We start from the raw sequence: 22,761 nt of genomic DNA on the forward strand, positions 1-22,761 counted from the left end.
ACCCATACAGATCCAGCTCAGGGCTGAATGATTAATCACAACAAGGTCCAAAGCTCTTCTCATGCCTTGGAACTGGATGGAAAACACACATTTTGCTTTGGATGTCACAGTCTGGGGGCAGAGCAGGCCTCCCACAACCACTCACAGGCTCAAGTGCTGGGGAAAAGCACTTTGAGAGCTGCAAATCTGCTCTGCCCTTGCTCTCCATCCCACCAGTGACAGCCAGTTCTGTGGGATCAGAGTCCCTGCTGTGCAAAGGGGCTCCTGCCTGCCCTGTCAGTGAGTTAACTCCCTGAGAAACACCACTCACACTGTCTGAGGTGACACAGCTACAGCAGGGACACCCACCAAGCCCAGCCCCACACACACCCTGCTCCCTGCCCTCCCTGTTCCAGTGACCCGGCTGCTCCTCCCAGCCCCAGCCCTGCTGGGATGCTCCCATACTCAGCACCTACAGCCCAAAGAATACTTTCCCCCCTGTGGACAGCAGTGGAGGATCTGTGAGGAGCAACAGACCAGCCCCCTGCTCCAAACAGCACAAACCAACACCTTAACTCCTCATAATCCCATCCGAACATCTCATTTCCCCCAAGAGGTCCTTTTGCTGATTCCCTCTGTCATCATCCAGACACTTTGATGCTCTTCCCAGTTATCCCATCAATGCCATGGTCTTCCCAGTCTGGTGCTGCATCCCCAAGCCCCGGGGCTGGCACCAGGAACCACCACAGGATGTTTGGGAGAAACTTAATGAAACCAACTGCTAGAGGCCATAAGCATGACTTCATCTTTCTTTTTTTTTTTTTTCCTCTGTAATGAATGTGTTTATTGTCCCTCTCAATCTTTATTAAGTGAAGAGCCAGACAAGTGGTTAGAGGGAATATCACTATAGCAGAAAGCACCACCACAGTTCAAGGGGACGCCCGTGATCAGTGCAATCCACTGGGTGTGCATGAAGGAATTCATAATTCAGGCTGGGGAATGTTTATTGTTGGCAGATGACCAGCACTCTCCTACGTGATCAATGTTTGCACCTTGACTTCCTGGCACACAGTCAATCCATGCCTGAGCACGGCCTGAGTTTTGGGAACTGCTTTGTACACGAGGGCTGAGCCACTTGAGGCTGTGGCACCGATGTGGTTCGTTCTCCTGAGAGAGCAAGGAGCTGACCTGAGCCCAGTTTCAGCTCTGGGGCTCAGAACATAATTTATAATAAAAATCTCTCTGCCCTCACCATCTTTAAAAAAATTTACATTTCCCTTCACAACCTCTATTACCTGTGGAAAACACGAAGAGGAGAGGGAAGTACCCTTTCAAGGCTTTTCTGTCTGGGCAGATTGGGTGTTTTAGTGGCTACATCCTGGCTCTGACCATCACAAGGCACAAAACCAGACCAGCCCCCCTCCCAGACAGCTCACAAGGACACAGCACTACACTGGATATTGTCCCTGTTAAATATCCTCTCACATTTACCACGGCTTCCTCCCTCCAGCAGGAAAAGAAACTCTGCTGAATCCAGCAAAGATCAAGGCAGGTCCCTGTTCCAGTGCCCTGGAGAGGCTCTGCCTTGCTCTCCCCCTGGACATGGAGCCTCACCCAGCTCCTGCCTTGCTCCCTACTGAAGGCTTTTATTAAATACCTGCTCTTATTCTCCTTATCTTGTTCTAGGTAGCCACTCCAAGGCATCAGCCCCACCTCAGGTAGGTTAAAATCATTAAACCCCCGTGCAAGGGCTGTGCTGCTGTGGGAAGGGGGTCACATCCCTCCCCAAGGAGGCCAGCTCTGTCCCCTGACTCCCAGCTCTGGATGGCAGGTCAGGCACCCTCCACGCCTCTTCCCCAGTCCTAACACAGCAGCTTCCATCTCCAGCCGGGGAGAAAATGACCCAAATGGCTTTAAAATAAATTAATATTAAATGAACATGTGGCACTGATAGCAGTGACCAGCTGACATGGGACAAATGTCTCCCTTTCTCTGAGGAGCAGAGAATAGCTGGGACAGGGAAACCTGTCCCTAGGGCCAAGCCAGCAGGGTGCTGGGTCATGAGCAGGAGCTGGTGCCCTGCACCCCTCTGCACATCTCATCCCAGTGGGTGCTGCCCCAGGCTGGCAGCTGCAGGCTGGAACATCTGGCGTGGCTGGGATGGCAGGTCTTTCCTCCAGGAAGGGGGCTCTGTACCCACAAATGATCTTGGCACCCCGAGTGCCACTGGCCCTTACACACCCCAAACTTTGCTCCTTCACTGCTTGGCCCCTGTCAATTTTATTCATATTCCAGTTTACCTGTAAGAACTCTTGATGTGAAAAGCAGGGGATTTTTACTCCTTTTCTTCTGATACTTTTTTTTTTCATATGAGGCCTCTGTGGGAAATCTTTGTAATTAATAGCCCTTTAAAAGAAAATATAATTAAAAATAATGTGGAACATGACAAAGCCTGCCAGCAGCTTGCAGAGGGGGTGGCTGATGGGGGGCAGTGCACCTGAGGGGCTGAGGACACAGGTGCCCACGTTGGGGTGTGGGGGTACTGCAAGGTGCTGGGGTGGGGTCATCCTGGCCTCACTTCACCCTAAAACAACTTCTACATCACCAAAGGCACTTGGACTTCTCTGTGCCACCCGTGGGGACATTGGGGTCCTTGGCATCACCCTCCTGTGGGAGATGGGCACGGGTGGCTCTGCTGGGACAAGGGGCTGAACAAAATGCTGGGGCAAGTGGAGACCAAATCCCACCCTGCAATGGGTCCATACAGACCCAGGGAACCCTCCTGGGTAGAGAACTCTGATTCTGACACCCTTAGAAAGCCAGTCATGGAGATCTGGCACGTTGAACCCCCACTGAAGCCTGTGCACCCCAGCCACCCTCCTGCAGGAGCTGAGAGCTGCAGAAGCAGGGAAGTGAGGACTGGCTCATTTAAATTTAATGTTGGTGAGGAGATCTTCCTCCTCCTTCCAGCAGAGAGCAGATGCAGCAAGGCATCTCTAAATCACTTCCCCAGCAGCAATGTGTGTGGTGATGTCATTTAGTTACTATTTCATAGGCAAACCTGAAATTTTTCCCTTTTAAAGACACATTGAGATGGGGTCTGACCTTCTGTCACCAAAAATGTCCTGTTGGTCCCATCATTAGCCTCCGTTCAAGATCAAGGCTGTTTTCTTCGTGGCACATAATCAGAAGAGCACCTTGAATTTCCAGCAGCTCACAGCACCTTCAGGATGCACAGGAACCCAGGCAGCAGAGGCAATGCCCCAAAGCCATGGGGACGTGCAGGGGATGTGCTGTGAGAGGTGGAGAGCAGCAGGGTGACCCCGGGAGTGAGCCAGCCCTGCAGCCCTGTGCTGTCCCTGCTCTGTGCCAGCTCCTTGCCCTGCTGCTGGGGAGGTGCTGCTGGCACCCGGGGTGCCTTAGCCAGCTCCTCACGTTGTAGCTGGCCTCTCCCTGGCAGGAATCATCATTGCCTCAGCAAACCCAGGGCAGCACGGCAGCTTTGCCGCTGGGGTTAACCCTGGGGGGCAGTGCTGGGTTTGGGGCTGGCCCCACGAGGACAGAGCCAGCAGGGACAAAATGACATTCTCAGGGGCAGAAGGTGCTCGGTCTGGTGGGGCAGGGCTGTCAGCTGCAGGGCAGAGCTGGTGGGGATCCAGCTGCCCTGTGGGGTGCAGGGGACACAAGGGAAGCTCCACACCACCAGGGCAGTCCAGCACCAGCCCCACGGCACTGCTCATGCCCTGCATGCTGCTACCAGAGCAGTTTGTCCCTGCACCTTCCCTTTTCTTGGGGTAATGAGTGGGTTTGAAGATCCCAGGGCATCACAGCCCCAGCCTTTCCCAGGGGAGCTCTCCAAGGAACAGCCCAAGCCTTCACAGCACCCAGGGATGGGGCAGAGTCTAGCAGGTGTCCCACCCCAAACGCCAGCAGCCCCACAGCACAGCACAGGACATCAGCAGGACCAAAGCCTGTCCCTGCCTCCTGAGAGCTGTTGCAGTGGAAAGCCTGGACACGACTGTGTCCCTTGTGGCTTCACCTCCCCAGCACAGCCCTGGGCAAGCCCCCACACACCAGACCTGGCTACAGCACTCAGTCACCTCAGCAAGTCCCAAGACCTTCCCCAAGGTTTACCTTCCCACAGCACCCAGGTCCTCTTTGCTTAGACAGAGCTCACCCCCATGGGGATCAGCTACCACCCAAAAATCACCCAGGGCATCCCCCCACCATGGGCCTGACCCATTTCACCACCTGAGTGTCCAGCTGTGACAGCCCTGACCTGGCCCCAGCACGGACCAGTGATGCTTTAGTCCCCATCCCCACTCAAGCAGCAGCACAGTGCAGACACAATCCTGGCTTCATTTCAGTCCCTCCAGGAGCAGATCTCTCCCAGCCCTGGAGCTGCCCCTGCCCTTCTCCTGCCCCAGTTCCTGTATAATAGTGTGAGCAGACACAGAGCATTGCACGCACAGAGGAGCCAGCAATGAAAGGGAACATACTAATGCTCCCCTAACCAACAGAGGGGAGTTAATGACATCAAACTGGTTTGTTGTTGTTGGTTTTGATTATAATTTTTTAAGCTCTGGCTTCTATCTGTCATTACTGTTATATTGCATAACCTGGGAGAAATCTGAATGAAGTTAATACCTGCGGAGTGCAGTGCAGAATATTCATGTACCGTGAACCAGAATGAGGCAAATGTGAATCTTTATTACCAGTGGAGGTTGTTAAATATTTTATTTTCTGTTTGAGACACGCTGTGACACATGAAACTCAATTAGAATATAACTAAATCCCACTCTAAATTATAGATAAATGACAACAAATGAAGGGGAACAGCCTGAGCTCCCCAGTGCACAGCCTGGGGGAACAAGGGGGACAACTTTGAGAGGAGGACAGCCCCCTCAAGACACCTCCATCCCAGCCAGCAAGCAACAACACAGCAACGTGTTTCCTCTGCAGGGCTGATTTTTGCCCTAAGACATCCTGAGGGAGACCCTCAGGGAAGCAGGATGGATCCCATTTCTCTGCTAACCAGCTCATGCATCCACCGGAAACAGCCCCAGACTTCCCCCTGCCAATGCACCACAAGAACTCCTGAGGCCCCTGTGCCTCAGCTATGTTTCCTTAAATCTGAATGTGCCTGGTAATAAAAACTACAGTAAAAAGGAAAGGCAGGTGTTAAGGGAAAATATGTATCATGGGCCAAAGGCTGCACTGGTGCTGTGCTACAGAAATGCTGGGATTTTCTATCCCAAGCTAAGGACATGGTCAGGGATGGAAAATTAGGGGCTGAAAGGCCTTTGGGGTTAATTCTGCAATTATTTGTTCTGGGAGATGCTCGTCATCACTGGAGAGGCTGCATGGACTGAGTTTTAAGTGGCTGCTGCTGGGAGCAAGCAGAGCCTCTGAGCAACATCCCCAGGGCAGACAGGCATGCTCCCAACCCAGACCAGCATTTTCTCCCTGACCCTGCCACAGTTCCCAGGATTCCTGCTGGGATTCCCCTTTGGTGGCCTTGTCAGAGTACCCAGCAGAAGCATCCCACCGTGTTGCCATGGAGATGGGGTTCAGGAGGAGCCTGGGTGCTGCACTCCTCTGGGGGGGCAGCAGGACCCCCACTGCCCTGCAGCCCTCCCCCTTGGCTGTCCTGGGAGATAGAAGGGATTTAGGGACTGCATCAGTGCCACAAGGATCTCACCCAGAAACACGGGAAGGGTCTGTGGGGGTGATCAAAGCCCCTCATTAGTGGCAGTATCCAGGACCTTCACTAGCATGTGATGGGGGAGCCCAGAGCAGCGTGGCAGACAGGAGAGATGGCATGGAGAGAGAGCAGCACCCTCCTCGAGGGGTTTTTTGCCTGTGATTCTCAGATCTGCAAGCCACAAAGGACACCAGGCCCTTGCTGTCCCCTCCACCCCACTGCCCTGTGGGGGCTCTGCCAAAGCACTGCAGTCACAGGGACAGTGACACTGAACCTCTGCCCTGCACTGGCCTGGGTTAACCCAGCCACGCTCAGTGCTTTCCCTCCCTGGGGTGTCTTTCCAGCCTAATTGTCCCCTAATTTTGCCTCTTGTCTCCTTTTGCTCTGCCTCACTGCCTCTGCCTGCCTGCTCCCAGCACAGGGCTCTCCTCCTCCTCCTCATCCTGCCCCCCAGGCTGGCTCTCCCTGAGCTCCTCGCCAGCACTGGCCACAGAAAGCAGAGCAAGAACCCTCCCCCTGCCAGAGTTTAGCCCCTGACCGAGCCTGCCCATGGGCTAAAGGGTTTCCAAACACTGTGGGGACACCTTGCCAGGGCACATCCCATCCCCATGGGTTTGCTCCACTGATGCTCAGGCTGCAGCTTCACACGGCAGCCAAGACCCCTCCAGCACTTCTGTCTTTGTAGACTCCTTCTAAATTAGATTCTTCTCTTTATTATCCCTACCAAACCCTTAGGAGATGGGAAATAACTTTATCTCCATCTTTTTTTTTCCCTTTTAATTTCTATTTGTTCACCAAAACATGGATTTTCTTTCTATTCTGGGAGGTATACTCACCTGTTCTGGCCTTCTGGCTGCATCCCAGAGGCAGCACACCCCCAGCACGTGGTGGGGGTAGCAGCTCCCACAGCCCTCAGCATTGATGGAGACCTCATTCAGAGCCACTAAATGATGAGTTTTAAAGCACAAGATGGTGAGGAAGAGGAGCCAAGAGGGGTAGAAATCTGGGTGCTGTCAGCACCCTGAGCAGGCTCCCAGGAGGGACGAGAGGGTTGCACGAGAGAGCAGGGTCAGGTCCAAAGGCAAGGGCTGAGAGCTGCTCGTGCAGCCCCAGAGGGACAGGGATCCCTTGCTCCATCCCAGCCCAGCTGAGAGGCCACGCCACTGTCACTGGCCACACAGTCAGGGTGACATCAGTGCCCCTGCACCCAGCACCCTGCTCTCTCCAGGGCCCCGTGACTAATCTGGGATGCAGTGACCATTTTTAATAGGCTGACATAAATACTCATGGGCTGCCAGCTGTGAAAAGGGACCCTGCCTCGTGCCCTGCTGCCAGGCCAGGAGGCAGCACAGGGGACAGACCAACCCTCCCTGGTGGCCTCGGGAGCGCAGAAACCCCAGAGCTCACTGGGACATGCCCAGTGTCCATCCCGCCGTGAGGATTCCTGCTGGGGGCACACCCTGCAGCCAGCTGGTATCCAAATTGTGACCATCAAAGCAGTGATGTCCCAGGAGAGCGGGGCCGGCTGTCACACCCGTGACAGATCCCGCATCCCGCAGCTCACCCTGTCACAATCCCTGAGCTGCACAAACCCCATGGAATCCTTGTGCTGAGTGGCAGCTCTGCCCTGCTGGGCTGCATGGCCCCGGCACCGCCTGCCACCCGTCCCCATGTCCCCCCACTCCCTCCTGTTGGGAAGGATGAAAGTTTGACAAGAAAGTCTCACAGATGCTTAGCAGAAAGATTTCTGAATGTAGAAGCTGAGGAAGGAATAGAGATGGAAGCAAGTTTTGATACAGAAGAAAACAATTGCTGAGCCAGTCTTACTGGATAACCAAGGAGGCAAAGGGTATGTGAGTTAGAAGGGGGTTTTTATGACTTAGAACAAAGGATAAACCCACCTCAAACAAGAAGATGTTTTTACCAAGCAGAAAGATAGCACAGGCAAACAAGTCAGCAAATGTTGCAAGTAGAAAAAAGGTCTCAGAATTTTCCACTGCAAGAAAACTGAAAAACACCTTCTAGCTTAAACTATAATGTACTAACATTTAGTGATTGGAGAATAGTGACATGAATATGGTAATTGTAGTAGTTATGATAGGCTATAGAGAAAAGTTAAGGTATAGATTGGTTCTACTGTATTAAGATGCTCAGCAAAGAAAAGTATATAATGTATTTGTAACCTAAACTAAGGGTCTCCAGGCCTGCCTGCAGCTGCAGCTGACAGCTCTAGGCACAGGCTCTGTCGCCCATGACCCTGGACTGCTGTAACCTCTTGCATGTGATAAACTGCATTTTGGAAGAGCCGCCTGGAGTCCCGCATCTCTCATTACGGCTCTTACACCCTCCCAGCCCCACAGCGCTCAGGCAGCCCCAAAAGCGCCATCCCACAGGGGTGTGCAGCCCGATTTCTGCACGCCTATCGATCCCTCCTCTGTACTCTTCACCCCTTATCGATCCAGTTTAGCTTCTGTGACTCAAACTAAATTAGCTGCCGTTAATCCACGGATAATTGCGGCGAGCCCGGCTCTGCCTGTCCCAGATTCAGGGACGGGCAGGAGAGTGCTGGGTCACACAGAGACATTCAGGTTTCTCCTCCGTGGGTAAAAACCCCAAAAAAGCCAGCAGGCATCAGCCCAGAGGCACGAGGGAAGTTGTCTCAGGACATCCATGCTGCAGCCAGAAACTATGGCTGGGGAGCTGCTGTTCCAGCAGGAGATTTGGCCCCAAAATCCACGCATTGCCTTCCAGCTCTGGATTTCCCCAAGCCTTAGAATTCCTGAGGGTTTTAGTCTCAGGTGATACCATAAAATATTACTACTCGCTCCTGCCAGGCTGCAGCACACAAGGAGTTAACTCCAAATTCCACCCGGCCATGGGGAGAGGCGCAGCCTCAGCGCTCCTGGAGTCTTGGATAAAACCCGATGGAAAGCAGAGCCTGCTCCCCTTTGATCAGCAGCCCAGGCTCCCTGGGAGCCCTCAGCATCTCCTGCCTCTAATTTAGCAGCTCACAAAGCGCCGAAGGCAGTGGAGATGCCACTGTCACCTCACCTGCACTGACAGCCTGGCACAGCACCTGGGGATATCCCCATGCTGATGGCAAGGCCATCCCTCCACTGCACTTCTGATTCCTTTGCTCACCCCCAAAACCCCCTCCCACAAACCTCACCCTCAACCCTGGACATCCTCCTCTGCCCTTTCGTAAAGCCTCCAAAATAAACGTTTAATTTTGATTTAATGCAACAGTTACCACAGTCAGTAAACACCAAAACTATAATAAAGGAGGATTAATGGCCACATACACCCCTGCCCTGGCCTGCAATGGCCAAGTGTCCATTGCATAACCCATAATTGGTGCTGATTGCCTCCTGCTATGGCACAAGGCCTTCAGCCATCCCCCTCCACCCCTCCCTGCTTCCCAGATGTGGCCAAGGTTGGCAGTCCCTTGAGAAATGGGTGGGCTTGCTGCAGCTGCCAGGCAGGAATGGGAGCTTTCCAAGTGGGAAACTGATTCTAAGCATTGGCCTGTGGGTGCAGAGCCTGCTCAGAGCAGCTGAGCATTACATGGGGATGACAGTCCCCAAAATTCACTTGTCAGGAACGTTGGAATTACTCTGAGCTGGATGGTGTGAACATCTGTGCAAGGCAAATGCTGAGGCAGGGAAGGGCAGCAGGAGCTGCTGAGCCCCCAGCTCTCTCCACTGCCTGCAGATGCTCCATGGGATGCCAGAGCAGGGTTGGTGCAACCCAACACGCACCCCCACCCACATCCTGCTGCAAGGGGACTGCAGCAAGCACCCCAAATTACCCAGGAGAGGAGGCTGGAACTCAGGGGATTCACCATGGCAGCTTGCTGGCTGCAAATTCTCTCTGGATGAATACTGGAGTAACTGGGCTCAACAGTAGAGGATTGGCTTTGGAGGGACTCCTCATATCAGCCCCACAGCTCCTGCCCCCCTGCACCTGCCTGTCATAGGTTCCCCTGATATTTTGGGGCATTATGAAGCCTTTCAATCACTTTCAGAGCAACCAGCGAGCAGCACTTCCAAACCCCCTCCTGCAGCAGCCCCCAGCCACCAAAACCTGCCTGTTCATGCCCAAAATAACCCTCGGGCAGCAGCTAATCATCCACTCAGGCATAAGCAGATCAGAGCTCAGGTGCTGTCTGGCCACCGAGGTGTGTGGCAGTGGGGTGCTCAGCTGTGCCAGACGTGGGTGTTCACGTATGAATTAACCACGTGCTCAGCCTAAGAAACCTCATTATTTTGCCCAATGCACCTTCTCAAAGGCACTGCAAATTGCACCCCACATACATTTTGGATGGGGGGGTTGACACTGGAGCAGGATCCAGGCTTAGGTCACCCTTCTCCATTCCCTTTCTCCCACAGAGGCAACATCCCCCACAACAAACAGCTTTCAAAGCCCATCTCCCACTGATGTCACTTCAATGCCACAGGAGATAACAGCTGAGAGATCCAGAACTAGTGCTGGTTTTTCCAGGGAATATTAATTAGAGGGAAAGCCTCATTAGTGCAGCAAGAGTGGCTGCTTATGCTGCCTCCCCCTCACCCCATGTGTCCTGGACCCCCCAAAGGGACATTGTGGGTGTCAGGCCTCCCATCTGCCCTGGTGCTCTGAGCAGTGGGGCGCCCTGCACATCCCCTAATGTAAGTTTGAAATGTTAAAGCAGGTGTTTATACAAAAAAGATGCCAAGGGAAAACCTGTTTCTCTCTGCTGGGGCTCCCACGTGAGCCCAGAGCCCTGGGATGGAGGAAGTCCCCCTGTGCCATCTGCAGCAGCCTGATGGCAAACCCAAGTGTTTGTGGGGAAAAAGCAGCACATCAGTTATCTGACGTGTTTTTGGAGAGCTTTTTTGACAGCTCTGCAGCTGGAGAGGAGCGGGGGAGCACAGGATGCTGCCTCCAGCCACCCTGAGCCTCTGCAGTGGTGGAGAAAGCCTCTGCATCTGCCACCAAAGGGAATGTGGGAAGGGATCAGGAAAACAGACACTGGGAAGTGGCACAGGACCCCTGAGCCCGGAGATCCCACTCCATCATCCTCCTGAGGGCCTGGGTGGGCTGGGCAGCACACACCAGTCCTGCCTCCTGTAACTGCCCCAGCAAACAACCCCTGCAGCAAAACAGCATTTGCCATGGGATCAGAAGGCTGGTGGCAGGAAAGGACAGGAAGCACCACTGGGAGGGTTTAACCACTGCAGCCTCTAATGAGGAGCAGCACCCCTGGGTGCCCCAGCACCGAGCCTGGGCAAGGGGCACAAGGGCTCCAAGAGGGATCCTGCACTAGAACTCAAGCAAAGCCACCCCCTGCTAAGGCCATAAAGCCCAGGGGTGGCTCCAGGGACAGGCAGAGTGTGGAAAGCAGAGGACATGGCCACCAGCACCCAGGGACAGCAGCAAGGCAAAGGCACTGGGAGGACAGAGGTGCCACAACAACAGTTACTCATCACAAAGAACTTCTCATTCTTTTTTGTTTTGTTTTGTTTTGTTTTACTGAGAGGTGAAGCCAATTCATCCTGACAGAGGTTCACAGCATAGCTCTGCCTGGGGGCTGCTCACAGAGACACCAACAAGCAGTATGGGAGGAAAGCACCCTGTGTCTGCCACAAGGGGCTGGTGGGCACCAAAATGTCACCCAGCCCCGTGCCACTGTGGCATCTCTATGGGCTTCCCCACAGGCACTCAGCACCAGGCCTGCTCTCCGAGGATGCTCTCCCAGCAAACACAAACCAGCTCACTCTGAGCATTTCTGAGGATGGGTGTCAAATCAATCCCCACAGCAGAGATGCCAAGCTTAAAAAAAAAAAAAAAAAAAAAAAAGATGGCAAAAAAACCCAGAAGAAAGTAGGCGGACATCTGCCAAACCAGCAATTTTCAGCTGGATTTCCAGAAACACTTCAGGCTTTTAAAACCAAGAGAGGAGAGAAAACAAAACCCCTCCACTCAGATGAAGTGCAAAATTCCGATTTGACTTCAAAGGCATTTCTCCTGGCTGGTTACTCCCAAATCCTGGCACAACCCACTAGAAAGCCAGTGGGCAGTACCATTTTGCTGCCAGATGACAGCACCCAGCCAGCTGGGATGTGAGGTACTGTCCTGGGGGAGCCCAGGCTGTCAGAGGGATGCTGAAAACCTGGTACTCACCCATTTGGAAGCAGGGAGGACAAGAAGGGAAGGAGGGGAGAAAAGAGAGGATAAGCTTTACATCAGTGGTAATCAGCAGGTTTTATTCATGCACTATATATTAAGTTAATGTATGTTACAATGTCCTCTGTAAAGGAAAAATACCAGCTGTTGTAGCCAGCAATACTTTTAAGAGTGCTTCACTCCCAAGTCAGCCAGGTGCTTTTGACAGTGTTACCCTGGGTTGCTATAGGAACCCTAACAGTTCTCCCATCTGACTCCTCCATTCACACTGGGCTTTATATTTAATTTGGTTTCTTTTTCCTCAGCAACAAGAGGTGAGAAGCAAGCATGCACACAGGGGCAGGAGATGCTCCTCCATGGGTGTCTCCTGGACATACCAAAACCAGGACCCAGGATCACAGTCAGTTGTGCTGAGACACTGCTGAAGCCACAGTGCAAGCAGACCCCGACCCACTGCAGGTGGGGAAGGGCACAGCCCCCTGCACTGCTAGGAACATCGGGGATAGTGCTCAAGTTGTGTCTGTTATGGGGTTCTCCCATGTCCCCACACCAGCCTGTCCCACTCTTCCCTTCCCACAGGCAGCAGGACTGAGAGGCTCATGGGCTGAGCATCCCACGCAGCTCATGAGCAGAGGTGACAGGCAGCGAGCAGGTGAAGTTGCTGCAGATGTAGGCAGTGGCTTTCCCATCCTTCCTCTCCAGGGATGCAAGGAAAGGCAGCTGGCGGTAGAGGAACCCGGCGCTGTCTCTGTCTGCGACCATCAGCACCTGCCCAGAGAAGGAGCTGTGAGAGCCAGAGCACAGCCAGCTGGTCCTTCCTGCCCCACGGACATGCTGAGGGCTGGCAGTGTCCCCACACACACTCTCCCAAAATGGGGAGCTGGAGGGATCCACTCCAGCCCTCTGCCAGGGTCCCACAGTGGTCACATCCCCGTAATGCCAGTGCAGGAAGCAGCACGATGGAGAGGTGGCAGCTTTGCCTCCCTTAACCACACCGGACACTCGGCAGCCAGGATGAAGCATAGGGACCAGCACATCCCAGCCCAGCCAGCTCCTTGGGGACACCTCCCCAGCCAAAGAACAGTCCCAGAAACAGCTGCAGCACTGCCCCATCCAACCTGCAGCCCAGTTCCTCCTGCCCTACCCACGCCCCCCAGAAAAACCCAGGCAGCAATGAGCAGTGGGTCAGGGGCTCTCCCACTTGACACAGCAGCATCAGCCAGAGGTGATGACTGGGCTGCCAGGATAATTAGCTTTTCTGAAAGGGAAAATGTTTGTTAAAGCCTCAGGGCTTACAGGCTAATCAGGAGAAAGGCCAGGAGCTGGCAGCAAGCCTCATGCTGAGGCAGATGCAAAGAGTGAGCAAAAGGCTGTCCCTTCCCAAGGCACAGAGGGAACATCCTGCTGCTGGAGCACACAGCCCTCCCTTGCCTGCCCCAATCCAAGCCCTGCATGTGTCTGCTGAGCATGGACACACTTGCAACATGTCCCTACTACTCACGGCAATGCCACCAAGGGATGCTGACACCAAATGCTGCCTCCCACAGCACACACATCTCCCACTATGGCACTGCTCACCTGGCATGCAGCATCCTCTACACCAGAGCCAGCAGAAGACCCAGCACTGACACACAGAGACACCCACACAGCCTCACTCGTGCCTGGCAGGGGGGGCTCCCCACACCCTTGTGTTCCCAGGGGGGCACCACATGCCCAAGTGCCTGCCCTGGATAGTGGCTGCTGCAGTCCTGTCCTATCCCACATCATCTGCCTGACCCAGCTCTGGCTCAGCCTGTCTCCCTGCCTGCCTCCTGCTCCCCTCAGTCTCCTCCCCATTTGCCTTTGTCTGGAATTAATTCCAGGAGTGATTAATTACCAATTCATGTCCAATCTGAAATTCATTATTCATTTTTCTCACAAGCTCCCCAAGGTCCTCTCACAGGGCCAGGATAAAGGCGAGTGGCAGGAGAGTATTCTGCAGCTGAGGAGATAATGGGATCCTTCCTAATTACCCTAAAGACCATTAACAGGGCAGGGGTCTATACCAGCAGCTGGGATCCAGAACCAACAGAACCAACCCTCACTGCTCCCAGCACCAGGACACCCACAGGAACAGCTATCAGCATCACCCCTGCCTGCATCCCCAAAGAGCTGCCTGCAGCAAAGGGCTACTCCAGACCCAGGGTCCATTCAGAATCACAACCTCAGTGCAATTTTATCATTAGCATCTTGTTACAGCAAGGATTTCAGGGTCAGGTTTGTAAGGAATTAATTACTGGGACAACCTAATTAATTGTGTTCCTGCACACAAGTCTGGCCCTCAGCGCCCTGCTGGCACAAAGGGAGAGGGGACACAGGGGACACAGGGGACACAGGGATGCTCCCCCAACTCCTTGGCAATTCCCAAATCAGCCATGTCCCTGGAGCAGGTGACCCAGGGCTGCTCTGCTGAGGGCAGCTTCCCGAGGCAGGGAATGAGATCTGAGGAGCAGCTGGAGGAGGATGGAGGCAGATGGGAACAGGAGCATGCTCATGTCTGCGTGATGCAGCATGGAGAGAGGGGCAGCTATTGGGAGGCAGTGAGCTGCTCCCAAAGGTAGTGCAACTCTCTGGGAAGTGGGATCCCATCACCTCTGCAAGGGGAGGAGCCACTGCTACTGCCAGAGATCATGCTCCTACCACTCCTGCACACTCACACTTGGGGAAGGGGAGATACGTGCCCACTTTTCCCTCTGGGGAAAGCTTTTCCCTCCTGCCACAATTCTTCTTCCAGGAAACAAACCCAAGCTGGAACAGCTTTGGCTCCATCCCATCATCACAACATGAGGAACACACAAGGAGCAAACAGAGCTAGACTCCCACCCTGCCTGCTGCCAGCTTCCAGCTGCAGCCTCTCACATGCCCCTCAAAGCATAGGTCCCCTGCAAGCAGCCCTGGCAGGCATGACCCCATGGAAATACCATCCAGAATACCCAGCCCTCATCTTCTCCCTTCCCCAAGGAATGCAAAAGTTTGGAGGGGAAAGATCCTCTGATGGAAAAGGAACATCCTCACCAGCCAGGCTGGTTACCAGCTTTGCAGGAGGGAGGCAGACTGCAGGGAAGAAGAGGACATGGCTCAGGGAAGAAGAGGACATGGCTGTGCTATTTGTTCTGCTCAAGAGCCCAAAACTGCCAGTGTGGGCTCAGTGGACCAGGGGCTGAACAGCTGTGGGCAGAGGGTTATTAACAGTGGTGCTGGGCTCCTGCAAACTGGGTCACCCAGGGTAATCCTTCAAAGGACAGAGGATGAGTGTGGGAATACAGGCCTCGCACACAAAACAGGGACCTGCATGGAACAAGAGTGCTGCTGGATGGGTGATGGCAGAGGAAGGACAGAGAGCTGTGTGCCCCACTCGTGGCCCTGGAATGAGTCCCTCCTCCTCCAACGGTGACATTAAACATCGCTGGGCACACAGGCCAGGTCAGGGATGACACCCCTGTGGGCTGAGCTAACGAGAATACAGAGCAGAGGATTCTGTGCTGATGGCTCAGCCCTCCCCAGTTCATCCTAGCTGGGGTCACAGAGGCAAACTGGTGCTTTGGCCTCAGCTCCCCAGACACTGAGATTGAACATGCCAGTCCCTGGCACCAGGACCCAACGGCCAGGGATGAATCCAATCCAAACACCAAACCCCCTCACTCGCAGCCCAGTCCTATTTCCCTCAGCTCCACAGCTTTGCTGAGGTCAAAGCCAGCATTCCCAAGGCAGGGACACTGCCCACCAAAGCTGATGGGCACCAGTTGCTGTGCTGCCCTTCCCTGGCAGCTCCAGATGCAGCCAACAACTCCAGCCCCTCTGTGGGATGCACTGATACATCTCAAAGCAGGGATGAGGACAAGCAGAGCCAGGCAGGAACCCCAACACACAGCAACAGCTGCTGAATGGAGAACAGCTTTGGGAAAATGCAGCCTCTCCCAGCTGGTGGTACCCAGAATTGGAGTGAGGCACTGCCTCATCCCTTCCAAGGATGCGAGGGTGTCTCCAGGCAGCAGGTGACCCAGATACTAACTGGGTCTGCACAGGACATGACACATCCACACCAGGTATGACACATTCACACCAGAATGAAAGGTTTCCCCTTGGGAAAGGACTGGGCTTTACACTGAGAGCAGTGTAAACAGCCAGCAGCAATAACAAGCACTCCTGCAGCCACTTCTGGGCTGGGCTGCTCATGCTCTGTGCAGGGAGAAGGGTGCAGGGCTCAGCCGTGGCCCTGTGGCTGTGCTTAGAAATGAAAAGGACAGGATGCTTCCCAGATAAGAGGCAGAACAGAGGAGGATGGGTGCAACAGCTGCACTGAGAGAAAGGATGAAACACCAGCAGTGCAGTCAGCAGAGACCAGGGAAGGGCTGGCAGGCAGGGAGCACCTCTACCTTGTTTGGGCTGAAGACAGAGCGGATGCACTGCAGCATCTCTTTGGTGTCTTCTCCTTGGGGGTCCCCACAGATGACGACCTGTCCAGGGGGAGGGTGGGTGGCAGGAGGGAGAAAACAGAGCTGTGACCACACCCATGCCATTGCCAGCCCCACTCCTACAGCAGGCCCTGCAGGGACAATGAGCCTTTACCTGTTTGAGGGTGTGATGGAAGACAGCGTTGGCCCGGACCATCTCTGGGAGGGTTATTGGGATCTTCTGCAGCCTCTCTGAGAAGGCAGCCAGGATCTTGCTGGCTTTGTCCACCCAGTCCGTGTGACCGGAGTAACAAGCTGCTCGGAGCAGGTTTGTGACAGCAACAGAGTTGGGGGTGGGCTCTGCTCCATCCTGGTCTGCAAAGGACAACATCTGCCATCAGCCCAGTGCCTCAGCACCATCTGCCACCAGCCCCATCCTCCCACACCACACTCCATGGAACACACTGCTGGGTCCCAGAGCTCACCATCCTTGAGACGCAGCAGCAGGGAGGGATCGCTGGCCTCAGTGGAGAAATAAGCAAAGCCTTTAGGGTCCCAGAAGAGCTTGTCTTGCATGTGCTGGAGATGAAGGGCCCATTCCAGCCAGTCCTGCTCCAGTGACGCTTCATATAGGTCAAAGAGTGCCTGGATGACAAAGACATAGTCCTCCAGGAAGCCCTGGATGGGCACAGTGCTGCAGTGGCAGAAAGGGAACGAAAATCAGAATCTCTAAACTGAGCAGGTTAGAAATGTTCTCCAACCCAGCAAAGCTCTGCTTACTGGTCTCTGATACCCACGGAGATGCCACCAAGCAAAGCAATGGCTGTGGCCATCACACAACTCAGCCCCAGGGTTCTGCACAGGAGAAGAAGGTAGGGGAATACACTTGCCAGCATGAAAGATGAGGAACAGGAAAGGTTTTGACTTCAATTCTTCCTCACTGGCTGAGGGACACTAATCCTTCCTAAACTGCACCAGAGCTCTATACAAAACAAGCAGCCTCCCTCCCTCCCAGTTCAGTCCTGCCTGGAAGAGAGGACAGGCACTGCTGGGGCTCTGGGCAGCACCTGCAGGTGGCCAGTCAAGTCTGTGCACTCTGATACTCACCTCTGCTCCACTGAGTTGTGCTCGCCCCGGTAGCAGCTCCGCAGCAGCCTCCCGCTGTCAGGGTCAAAAAGGTGTGTCCTCAGGAAGGCAGCTGCCTGTGCAGCCCTGCTCACATATCCCTGCTCGGCCAGGGTAGCCCCAGCCTGGGCAAAGCCTGAGATCATCAGCCCTGCAGAGGCAGAGACAGCAGGACAGGTCAGGGGGGGCACACAGAACTGGTGAGAGGGTCACTGTCAGTCTTCTGGAGGAGGCTCAATGTAAAGCTCTTCCTCCCTGATGCCTGCAGGTCAGGTCTTAGCTCTTCTGCTCAGTTCCAATCACTAATGAAGTCACTCACTGTCACCAAAGATACGAGCAGAGTACTGTAAAGCCAGCAAGAGCTGAGCCCTCACTTGTGGGCAGATACGGGGCTCAAGCCTATTCCAGTTTGCAGAATAACTCCAGCCCATGCCAGCTCCAGACCCAAACACTCAGGAATTTACTGCTGGGAACAGAGCTGGGGGTCCTGCAGTGATCCCCTGAGGCAGGACCCCCAACCAGACACAGTGCTGTGTTCCCTCACCCATGCAGCAGCAGGGATGGGCTCTGTGCCCACGAGGGTCCTAGGTCCCCAGCTCAGGCCCCTTCCCCACAGCCCAGCCAGAGGAGCTGGATTGATCCAGGGGAAGAGTTTTGCTGCTCTCTGCTGGCAGCTGGGGTAGGAAATAAAACCAGAGCAGTATCCCAAGGCTTGCAGGTGGGGGGGCTGCTTCCACACAGCCCCTGATCACAGGTCCTGATCACAGCCTACCCAGTGCCTCTGTGGGAGCCTCTCAGTCCCAGCAAGACCTGTTGCTACCATGCCCTGGCAGGGGTCCAGCCAAGGCACGTGTCCTCAGAGCAGAGCCACCTCTCACCATTCCACGCTGCCAGCATCTTGGTGTCCAGGTGTGGCCGTGGCCGCTGTGCCCGGGCTGAGGACAGTCTCTGCTGGCACTCCTGCAGCAGGGCACTCAGCTGGCCTGGCTCCAGCCCGAACCGGGCTGCTGTCAGCTCCGGGGAGCCGCGCACAATGAGGACGTTCTTTCCCTTCAGCTCCTGATGGGGGTCCTGAAGGGAGAGGGAGACACTTTCTAGGAGTGCCATCACACTTGGGAGGTGTTGCACTCAGTGTTTTGGGGCTGCTCTGCCATCCCTCCATGCCTATGGGTGCAGGTTCCTCATCAGTGCTCCTGACACTAGGCAAGCCTTTGCTCTCCCTCACCTTCATGGGGTCCACGTTGCCAGCCTCTTCCACTCCATAGTGGTGCATGAAGACATCTCCCAAGGTTGTCCCCTCTGTGGCCCCCTTGACAGGGTCAGGGAGGAGAGCCCGGAGCTCCTCAGCTGCCCACACACAGAAAGCTCCTTCTCGCTTCTCTCTAGATGTGCTGGTTGGGTAGGAATCTGCATCTTCTGCACTATAGAAACCTCCTGCCTGGGAAAAGCACAACAGAGAGATCCTCCAGCTCCAGGACAGCACTCAGCCAGCTCCCCATCACTGCAGGGCTGGCAGTCTGGCTAATGAGCCTCAGCAGTGCTCCAGACTGAGTTCAGCTGGGACAGAAGGGAGGGAAAAACAGCTCCAAGCCACATCCCAGGGTAGGGTAACTGGCTCCCTTTGGCTCAGCTCAGGGAAGAGCCTACCTGGTCACTCAGGTCACGCGAGACGTAGAGTAGAATGTCTCGGACAACATCAGCAAAGAACTCATCTCCAGAGATCTGTGGGAGACACAGGGTGGACATCAGTGGTACATGGGTGGGAGAGGGCAAGAGACACAGCAAAATATGGTGAGAGATTTCAATTTGAAGAGTTGGCAAAGGAGCATTTGAAAGCCCAATGATTTTAAATGAGGGATGGATTCAGAGTAAGACCTTCAACAAAAATCTGCTATCAGAGAGTACTGCATATCTACAAAGGGCAGTGGAGAGTAATGCTGGAGTCACACCGAGGTCAGAGGCAGCAGCATTGTCTGCTGACTTGCAAAGACCAGCCCAAAGCCTGTTTCCTCCCCCATTCTGCTCAAAGCCCTGGGGCTACACTGTCATGGGTTTGTACAGCACTTCTGGATAAACAACAAGAGATGAAGGGTAGCACTGGATTGCTCCATGCCCATGGGATCGGGAATATCTTGGGGGACAGGCTTTGAAGCTGCTCCCCAAATCAGGCCAGTCCTCGCAGCCTGCAGGAGTAGGACCCACACAGAGGGATGCCAAAGCTGTACCTGGAAGGCTTTGGTGTACATGGCTGCCAGCTGCCCCTGGTCATAGAGCATCTTCTCAAAGTGAGGTACATGCCAGCGCTGGTCCGTGGAGTAGCGGTGAAACCCCTGCAGAGACCATGTGAAGACGTCTCTACCTCACATCTCCACCTCACACCTCCTGGCCATGACAGGGGCTTACCTCCAAAGATTTACTCCTACCTGACCAATGTGGTCATGGATGCCCCCATGGGCCATCATCTTGAGGGTGTGCAGAGCCATCTGCAGTGCCCGGGCACCTTCTGGAGTTGTTTGGTGCAGGGCCCAGTACGTGAACAGGAAATTCAAATTCACTGAAACACAGGGAGGTAACGGGAGGCTGTAGGGTGGGCTCTGCCCCCACACTGCTGTCTGCCCCACTGCAGGACTCAGCAGAAGAGACCAGACTGACCTGGGGTGGGGAACTTGGGGGATTTGGAAAATCCACCGTACTCCTCTTCATAGGATCTGGAGAGCTGCTGGAAACAGATGTCCATCACCTCTTTGGCTGGCGGGGGTGACTCCTGGCCCTGAACACAGATCTCTGATGTGTGTCGCAATGCTTCCAGAATCCTGTGGCTGCTCTCCAACAGGGCATCTTTGTTCTCCTTCCACTAAAACGCAAGAGGAAAAAGAGCGTTCTTCTTGCCTTGCAGCAGTCCAAACCACACCTCCAGTTCTCAATCACGCTCCCCAAATCAGCTCAAGCCCACTTCTAAACCAAGCCAAAGCTCTGGATGGTTCTCTGGGCTACTCTTCCTCACAACTGAATCTCCTAACTCAGTTACCCTTCAAGCCCAGACCATTTCCCTGTGCTCCCTTTGGTTCAGTGCTGTCTGCTACTCCACCCCTGCCCCACACCTGCTCTGCGATCCGGAGCAGCACAGTCCGAAAACCAACACGATGCACTCCATCCTCAGGAGGGAAATACGTCCCCCCAGCAAAGGGTTTGAGGTCTGGGGTCAGCCAGACACTCATGGGCCAACCACCTCCACCACTGGTGGCCTGAAAGACAAAAGGCATGTGCACCGAGGTCACACAAAAGGCACCTGCTCTGTGCCCTTCCAGCACATCCAAGAGCCTCACTCCAAGAGAGATGTGCGCTTCTGACCACCTTTGAGACCCATCCAGACCACCCAACGTACTGGTTCTGCTTGCCTGAGGAACATGGCAATGAACAACACCCTGAGAGAACCAGTCACAGCCTTCTGCCCGTGCCTCGCTAACCTGCACAAAGGTCATGTACACTTTGTCCACATCTGGCCGCTCTTCACGATCCACTTTGATGCACACAAAGTGCTCGTTCATGATCTCCCCAATCTCCTGGTTCTTGAAGGACTCCTCCTCCATGACATGGCACCAGTGGCAGGTGGAGTAGCCAACTGCAAACAAGCTCAGATGGGTGAGGAATGGTCCTTTGCGGGAAGCAGGAAACACGCGATGGGGAGAACACTCAGAGAACACATGATGGGGACCCTTGCTATGGGCAAGAGCTACTGCCTCCCTGGACAAGAGATGGAGGAGAAAAGTCTCCTGAACTCTCCAGCTCTTGATCCTAAAAGCTGGCCGAGGACTCTGGCCCTGCATATAGCCCATTTTCAGAGAGAGCTACTCCAGCACACGCTGCTCTCTTGCTTGGTGGTCATCCATACCTACATGTACAATCACACACCAGCTCAGGATGCAGCTCAGCTTATCTGAGCATCTACTGACCAACACATGGAGACGTGAAATATGCCTTTGTTTCTGGTTACCTGACAGGAATATCAGCTTGTTTTCTGTCTTTGCTTTATCAAAGGCTTCCTGACCCCAAGGGTACCTGTGGGGGGAAGACAGGAGTCCCTCAGCCCCATGGGCACAAGGAGAGGGAGAGGAAGGGGAAAGGCTCCCCATGGCTCTTACCAATCCACGGGGTTGTGGGCGTGCTGCAGGAGGTACGGGGACTTTTCGTTGATCAGGCGGTTGGTGTGACGAGGGCGGCTGGGGGGGCCGGGTGTCCCCTGCGTGGCCATGGCTGCCATCCCCGTCAGAAGTGTGTGCCTGCGACACCAAACAGGCTCAGGGCTTCCCTGCCCACCACAACAAAGCTCAGCCTCTAGACAGAGCCACGACAGACCAGAGCATCAGCACCACCACCCCGGGTCCTGCCGTGCCCCAGGACAGGGTGCTGCTCCCCAATATTCACTCCCCATGCCGAGGGGAACAGTCTCAGCCCCAGGTAGCTCTGCTGGGGCTCAGCCCACCCCAATCCCTCCTGGGACATTACAGGTCCTTCCCACTCACTGGAGGCTCAGAGGAGGCTGTTCTCCAGTTTGGCACACCCCACCCATGGTGGGGTGAAGGCCATTCCCAGAGTTGCCCCCGCCAGCACACTTTGGGGGCACGCTGAACAGCTGTAAGTGCAAGAGCAGCATCTGCGGGACTTGACCCGCATGTCCTCAGGGAGGAAAATCCCCTCGCGTGGGGTGGATGTGCACGGGGGATGCGGCACAGGTTCTTTATGCTGAGTGGAGTGAGGGGCAGGAGAGCGCCGGGGAGACCCCTCTGCTGCTGGGAGATGCGGGGTTTGGGTATGAGGATGCAGAAGGGATGCAGGGCTGGGATGCAGGCGGTGGGAAAGGGGTGCAGAACGGCAGTACAGAGCATGCAACGTGGTGCAGGAGCTGCGGTAGAGAGGAGGATTTAGGCAGGATACAGGGGGATGAGAAGGGATATGGGAAGCATGTCGGGGAAGGCAGAAGTGCGAACAGGCTATATGAGGGACTCAGCAAGGTGCCGGGAGAATCTAGAGGAAACACAGGAGGGGCACAGGGCGTTGCAGGAGGATTCGGGGGGCACAGCAGAGGCGCGGGGAGGATGGGCGGCGCGGCGCCGGACGCGGTGCTGACGGCGCAGCGGTGCTGACGGCGCAGCGGCGATGGCGGGGCAGGCGGCACCGCCGTCCCCAGCGCCGAGCCCGCCCCCCGGCCCCTCCGGTACCTGCGGGCGCAGCGCAGCGGCGCCGCCAACATGGCGGCTGCTCCCGGGCCCCGCCCCGCCACCGGCCGGGCCGCGCCCCGCTGCCAGCGCCCGCCTCCGCCACCGGCCCGCCCGGCCCCTGAGGGCGGCCTCGCCC

The 22,761-nt window shown here is 55.1% G+C and overlaps 1 protein-coding gene across 2 annotated transcripts; it reads right to left on the reverse strand.

The window, feature by feature from the left end:
- Positions 1-11,907: 11,907 nt before the first annotated feature.
- SPATA20 (spermatogenesis associated 20) lies at positions 11,908-22,747 on the reverse strand. Of its 2 annotated transcripts, none has more exons than XM_064395765.1 (16): positions 22,626-22,747; positions 21,549-21,686; positions 21,401-21,465; positions 20,874-21,028; positions 20,508-20,651; positions 20,059-20,260; positions 19,830-19,960; positions 19,632-19,736; positions 19,054-19,128; positions 18,632-18,844; positions 18,285-18,477; positions 17,389-17,557; positions 16,767-16,975; positions 16,457-16,656; positions 16,264-16,344; positions 11,908-12,616 (listed from the first exon to the last, which is right to left on the reverse strand). In XM_064395765.1, the coding sequence occupies exons 1-16, from the start codon at positions 22,655-22,657 to the stop codon at positions 12,446-12,448; spliced, it is 2,283 nt and encodes a 760-aa protein (XP_064251835.1). In that variant the 5' UTR covers positions 22,658-22,747; the 3' UTR covers positions 11,908-12,445. The 2 variants fall into 2 exon arrangements, with proteins under 2 accessions (XP_064251835.1, XP_064251836.1); XM_064395766.1 differs by having other exon boundaries at positions 21,549-21,741; positions 22,626-22,719.
- Between the last annotated feature and the right edge of the window lie 14 nt (positions 22,748-22,761).

Source organism: Passer domesticus, chromosome 20, assembly GCF_036417665.1.
Source record: "Passer domesticus isolate bPasDom1 chromosome 20, bPasDom1.hap1, whole genome shotgun sequence".
Classification (NCBI taxonomy): Eukaryota; Metazoa; Chordata; class Aves; order Passeriformes; family Passeridae; genus Passer; species Passer domesticus.